At 46.4% G+C, this 6,878-nt stretch overlaps 1 protein-coding gene across 1 annotated transcript; it reads right to left on the bottom strand.

The window, feature by feature from the left end:
* Positions 1–307: 307 nt before the first annotated feature.
* LOC119163730 (ectoderm-neural cortex protein 1-like) lies at positions 308–6,474 on the bottom strand. The gene is made up of 3 exons (XM_037415792.2): positions 5,438–6,474; positions 2,470–2,700; positions 308–997 (listed from the first exon to the last, which is right to left on the bottom strand). The coding sequence occupies exons 1-3, from the start codon at positions 6,327–6,329 to the stop codon at positions 516–518; spliced, it is 1,605 nt and encodes a 534-aa protein (XP_037271689.2). The 5' UTR covers positions 6,330–6,474; the 3' UTR covers positions 308–515.
* Between the last annotated feature and the right edge of the window lie 404 nt (positions 6,475–6,878).

Below are 6,878 nucleotides of genomic sequence, written 5' to 3'. Positions count from 1 at the left end.
CATGCTGCACATCACATCACACACGTCATAGCAAAACTGAAGCCACCGGCAGTGGGCAGGGATTGTAGTTGGTGACTTTTAGGCCTTATTTTGCACTGAAATATCAACGTTGACTATCTTTCATACATATATATAGGCCCAATACAACTTGTACTCCTACATTTTGTTGAAAACTGCAACTTCCTGTGTGACAGTGTCATGAGCTCTTTAAGTCGTATCTGAGTGAATGTGATGATGATATGTGGGGTTTAACGTCCCAAAACCACCATATGATTATGAGAGACGCCGTAGTGGAGGGCTCCGGAAATTTTGACCACCTGGGGTTCTTTAACGTGCACCCAAATCTGAGCACACGGGCCTACAACATTTCCGCCTCCATCGGAAATGCAGCCGCCGCAGCCGGGATTCGAACCCGCGACCTGCATCTGAGTGAATGTATCGAGGAGATCACAGGTCAGGTTAACGCGGCCATTCTCCTCTTTCAAGCACATACCGATTTGTAGCAAAATTAAACATTACTTATCTGCACAAACTTTCTCGCTCAAGTCAAAATAGGGTAGTCCGAAGCAGCACTCCACCAACATGTGATCTCCGAAGCCAGTGGCCAGTCTGTGCTGCTTGTCCGTATCGAAATTGTGCAACACCGCCGTCCTCCCATTCTCCATAAAGAAGCCGACTCCATCGCCCAGGGCACAGCCACAGAGGAGGGACCGCAGCGAGATCTTTGGATTTGCGTATTCTGAGAAGGTCCGCGGCTCGTGGAACGTGTACCAGCTGTCGGCACCCTTGCACACGATGACCGTCTTGTGACTGCTGAACGGAATGGCAACGACTTCCGACGTTGTGAACGTGAATACTGAGAGGAACACAGCGCGAACTGTTTCGATACTGCTCGCTGGGCATGTTGGGATGATGCACACTCGGTTGTTCAGGTTCACGATGGCACTGGCGTCGATGGCAACTTCCTCCGGGAGAGCTTCACCCCGATGCCACAAGCCTGGATGGACAAAAGAATTACGGAGTTTAGTATCGGCAGTAGCGAGCACTGCCTCAACACCAACAATGAAAGTGTTTTCTTTGCTAGTCTTTTTTCCCCTTTTCGTTTTTGTTAATGTCATCTTTAGACAAAAAAACTCAATTATGAAGTTTTAAGTGTCAAAACCGCAATCCTATGGGCCTTTTCCAAGTCCGAACAACACCTCCAGTGGAGATCGCTGAAATAGAAACTGGTGGCCCTTGACCTCCGGAATCGTTTACCGCGCACTGGCAGGCCATGTCAGAGGCCTGCATTCATGCGTTTACTTGAGGGAAACATTCAGCAAGTTTTTGACACCATATGTCACTTGGTATGCACCTGTCGTAGTGCTTGAGCCACCAAAAATCATGACGCATGCTGCGGTGATGCCAGTGTGCATGCTTAAACTACCTACCCCGAGAAGGCCCACTTAGAACATGCTGTGGGGTAGGAGACGGCGACCAGATCAATTTTTGATTCGGTGGTTTCTTTACAGGGGCCCTGCAGCACCGTTTGAACATGGTTAGAAAATACTGCTGATCGGTCATTGAAACTTCTAAGAATGTTTGAGCCAAACATTATAGCAGAGCCTGCAGCCTGGAATGTACAAGTTATTCTCAAAGTTAGCTGGAAATCACACGCTTCTCTCTACAAGTGAAACGGCAATCCAAAATGACAGTGTCATAAACAGAAAGTCCACTGCTATTGGCCGATTTTAGCATTGTGAGCCGCATAGTCACCGTGGGTGTCACGGGACTCTGCAAAGTGGCCACGGGTGTCTTACACTGGAAGGAAGCTGCATGTTCAAAGAAAAAAATAGAAATCACAGGAGGCTCATGATTCGCGCTCATTAAAGAACGTAGATTCCTGCCTCCATTTCATCTGCATGCGTAGCTTTCAGTGAGCTTGCTTGTACGAAATACGTGCAAGAGCACTTAGAGTACATAAATCCCTGTAACTGCACTCATACTCGACTAATTCTAAAAACTTTTGCAGCAGTCAATTAATGATAAAATAAACTCCTATAATGAATTCACTCTATGAGTACTTAGAAACGTGTTGTAGGGCCTTTTCAATGTGCCCCTAAGTCTAAATGTTGCACAGAGGGTGCACAGACCACAGTACTATTTTCTCAGTACAATACCACACAGAAATGCTGTATGCTGAATACCGGCATGCAAGGAAACCAACTTTCCTCCAAAGTTAAATAACTTTTTCCTCAAAGTTCTTAAATAAACCTTAGGGCTTTGAATGCACTCCATATGCTCATGTATTGTTCCAATGCCGCAGAAGATCTAAAAATTTGTAATTTGACGTTACATAAAGAATTTCAGGAGGCATAATGTCACGAGGCTCCCATCCCAAAATTGCCAAGAGAAAATGGCTTTGCAAGTGGTAGAAACATACACATGACACACACACACTCGGCGTTAGCAACAGAGAGATAAACTCACCGGTGTTTGTGTCGTAGATGTCAACGCTGAACAGCCGCACCCTGTACCTGCCGAACCCACCATACAGGTGGATCGAGTTTCCCACGACAACCGTCTTACAGTGCCTCCTCGGTTCTGGTAAAGTGGCAACACTAACCCACTTCGACAAGACATGGTTCCAACGATACACAGCGGAGTTCCAGTGGCCAGATCCAATTCCGTATTCGCCACAGAGGAAGTAGGCGTCTTTCCCTAAATTTAATACAAAATAAGAAAAAAACATTAACTAATCATGCAAACATCTTGCCGTGTTTACAGTAACACGAGATTAAAACAGCTCCAGCTGGTACAGCCAAATGCCTCCATAATGATGTACACTCCAACCTCGATATAACAAACCAGGATATAACAAAATATCGGCTATAACTAATCAAATGAAAAATAGTCTAACAATGGATATATTGTTAAGAATATACTTCTATAACGAAATTTTATGTATGACAAACTTATTTTCGTGTATTATGAAACTTTGTTATAACGGGGTTTGAGTGTACTCAATGCCTTCACTATGTTACATTGTTGCAGAGCTATATGAAACTGACCGACAATTATGTCAAGGAAAGGGTCTGAGAGGGCATTTGTTGCTTGTAACTGCAGTGAAGTAGCTATAACATGTAGTGCAGTTAATCAAAGGCGATAAAAAGGTCTTCCACAATCGCTGCCTTGGTTAAACTCGGCGACAACTTATCTCGACATTGCAGCGAATCCTGTGAAGGCGAGCTTCTGCACACTCGTGTTGCTCCGCAAGTAGTACGGCAGCTTGCGGTTTATTTCGGTTTTGCTCGCTCGCATCGTTAACCCATTTAGAAGAACATGTACACGAAAAATATGAATAGGAGAAGCATTTTGATTGTTCAGTGTATATTATAGCGTCATATTACATGTATATTGTTCTTTGAGGACTGAACAGTGCGTTTGCAGTGCCAAACTGATGGAGTAGGCCATTGCATTAGAAAATAAGCGTGCTGAAAAGGTGGCACTGCCTAGATATTGAAAGAACAGGAATGCATTTTTGCAAAGTGAACAATAAGTGTATTTAACCTATGACTTCCCACAAGTGTTTGATGTGTAATACAAAAGTTGTGGGTTCAAGCTCTACCAACGAAATGAGTTTTAAAACAGGTCAAAAGCTTTCATGCCACCCTGTCTGAAGACAGATTTTTTTACGTGGAGTATGTAGAGGTGATGCCACCATGTTTGACCCTTGTTGGTGCTCCTCGCTGATTATTTATGTTCGCTTCGTCTTTGTGAGTGTGCTTGAACAACTGTATTTATGATTTAAAAGAGTTTGAAAGTGAGCTCATCGATAAGAATCCACCTGAAAAAATGGCAATACCTTACAAACGGCACCAGTTTTCTCGTGCATGTGTAAAGTAGCACTGTTTCTTTAAATGCAGAGCATTTCTTTGCATAGTGCAGACACTTTAGGCGTTTCTATCTACATATCTGTCTATCTATCTAGCTGCTTACGTCTGGTTGCTCTTGTCACCACCTCCTTAATTTAGTGTGGACCAAAATTACTACGGGAGTATAAGAGGGTTTGACGATTATGACTGTCTATTAATGACATGAATGATGCAAAAACCCCGTCGCATACAATGTCTAACCATTTTATTTGGACACCTGGAGATTCTAGTGTCTGAATTGGTAGCAACATGTTTGAAAAAGTGCCAAGCTGCACCGATAGCTTTATGAAGATGTTGTGTTGTGCTTAACTCTTTCGACAGTTTTCTAGCTACGTGCAAGTATTCTTACCATTCCAAGTCATTTCTGATTTCTAAACACCTGAAGCCCATAACCGTACACCATGGGCCACATTATGCGGGTATGGGACGCAGCTATTCGACATTTCATACCTACCGAGGAATGGCGAGAACAGACGCTAGTAATTTCACTGCGACAGCTTTAAGAAAAAATGACATCAACAGTGTTGACCCGATGAATGCAAAGATAAATGTTATGGTCCCAGTAGGAATCGAAGCCAAGCATTCTTCATAGCAATCAAGCAATCTTCCACAGACCCACGGGAGGTCTCAGAACAGCTTTGAAAAAAGACCATATGCAGGTAGAATGTTGGTCAATTGTGAATTGATATTGCAGTGCTGTCTATATAATGTTATAAACAAAGCTAAAATTTCAGTGACTATGTGTAGAATAATGTATGTTTTTTTTTGTGCTTTTACTTGCGTACTCCAGTTTTTGTACGCTGTCACTGCGTGCTGAACTGTAACCAGCTGGGAAGCCTAGTCAAGCTCAACTGTAGCCTAGTCAACTGTAGTTGAGTGCCATGCATCGAAGTTGGTCTACATAGCACTATCCAAGGCTACCATCCTCGCAAGCACAAGTGCTACAGTTCAGCTTTCTGCTTCTCGTGTTGGCAATACCTGTGTTGCTCTTGGCACCGTTACCGAATGGTAAACAAGCGGTTACATAAAACATATGCATCTCTTCAACATACAAGTCTGTGCATGCAACATTTGTAAATATGTTCTGCATCGTTTCAGTACGTTTCGCTCAGCAAAAAAATTACACCACAGTCACCTTCCCTCCGCACATTTCGCATGACATCAACTCCCACGGTACGTGGCATCTGTCGAATTTTCATATGGTGTTTGCAATCACGTATTTAATTTTATGAAGTTTAGCTGAAGGTTTCTGCTTCTCTCTATTGTGCCATCGCGTTCTTTGCCCACCATTCTCATTGCCCAGAATGTAGTAGAGCGGCAACCATTGGCATGCAAGACAAATGATACAATGGCAAAATCTGCTACAGACTACTAGAGAGGTAAAGAGCAGTTTCTTTGACATCATGCCCTTGGGTGCTCTAGTGTATTACTTGTCGAGTGAACTTAGATGGCCTTCCCAACCTAACGGCCCGTTTCTACAGCACCAGAGCAACGAAAAGTAGACGAGCAGGAAAACCACGCACCGACGGAGCACACGACAAATCCTCGAAGGGGCTCAGGTCGACTAGACGTCGGCAACGCCGAGTGAAACGAGAAGGCGTCCGCGTCGCTCCTCTTGGGCACGTACACGCACAAGTTGGGAACTTCGGGAGACTGCCGACAGAGCCAGGACACTACGACGCCAGGTCTCACGACCTGTAGTCGCGGTGTTGCCGTCTCGCCACCTCGTAAGACTTCGCGCCAGCGTTCCAACGAGTCCTCGTCACCGGCAAGGAGTGAATCGACGAAGGAGCACCACAGCATCGACGCCTGCTCGTGCAGCTGAACGCGTCTGACGCAGGACGCGACTGCTATCACTTCGTCGGCTGTACAGAAGACCGCGTTGCAAGTTAACCACTTCTCCGCCACGTCCCGCACGACTTCCTCGCTGGAGGCGTTCAGCGAGTCCTTGGAGAGTAGACACTCGACCAGAGCGTAGGGGCAGGTAGCCAGAGTCTCGTGCCCCACGAAGTCTTCGAATTGCCAAAGGAGCGTCACCAGGGCGGCCCGACGTAGCTGCCCGACGCCGAAGGCGTCCCCCTTACGCCACGTTTCGACGGCGTTGTCGAGGCATACACTGTGTAGCAGGTGCTCCGTGCAGTCCTTGCGGAGGTGTTCGAACTGAAAGACGCAGCCGGCCTTCAAGAGGCGGTCGACGTTGTCGCTCGACACCTTCACAGGACGACCCTCGGAGACGTCGATAAGAGCCCTCAAGGTCTCCGGTTCTATGTCTCGCATTTCTATCTCGTCACACGAGGACTCTTTCATGCCCGACGCGAACATGGCATCAAAGTAGCGAGAGCAACGGCGCAGCGCTTCGCGGGAGGCCTCGAATTTCTCGCCGCAGGTGGTGATGAGCACACGGTCAGACGCCATTACGTAGTGACGGGTGCTTACGTGATGACCTCACACGGCTCTAATGACAATTCACGAACAAATAACGCGAGGTGCGTCCAAAAAACAAACGAAAGTCGATGCACTGATCAAACGAGCCATTCAAAAACACGCCTTATGACTTCGGCTTGGCTTGTCCTGGCTGTCAGTTTGTCCGACTTCAACAGCTGGACCAACGCCTCCTCTAGAAAGATGCCTGAGGAATGGCTCGCGCTCCCGGCGGAGTTGGCCTGCCTTCAGTTTTCAACAAGCTTCGCGCAGTGGCGCTCGCGACACACACACACACACACACACACACACACACACACACACACACACACACACACACACACACACACACACACACACACACACACACACACACACACACACACACACACACACACACACACACACACACACACACACACACACACACACACACACACACACACACACACACACACACACACACACACACACACACACACACACACACACACACACACACACACACACACACACACACACACACACACACACACACACACA

This window comes from Rhipicephalus microplus, chromosome 9 (genome assembly GCF_043290135.1).
Source record: "Rhipicephalus microplus isolate Deutch F79 chromosome 9, USDA_Rmic, whole genome shotgun sequence".
In the NCBI taxonomy this organism is placed as follows: domain Eukaryota; kingdom Metazoa; phylum Arthropoda; class Arachnida; order Ixodida; family Ixodidae; genus Rhipicephalus; species Rhipicephalus microplus.
The sequence above is the reverse complement of the archived record's forward strand: the minus strand, read 5'-3'. Positions and strand labels throughout refer to the sequence as shown.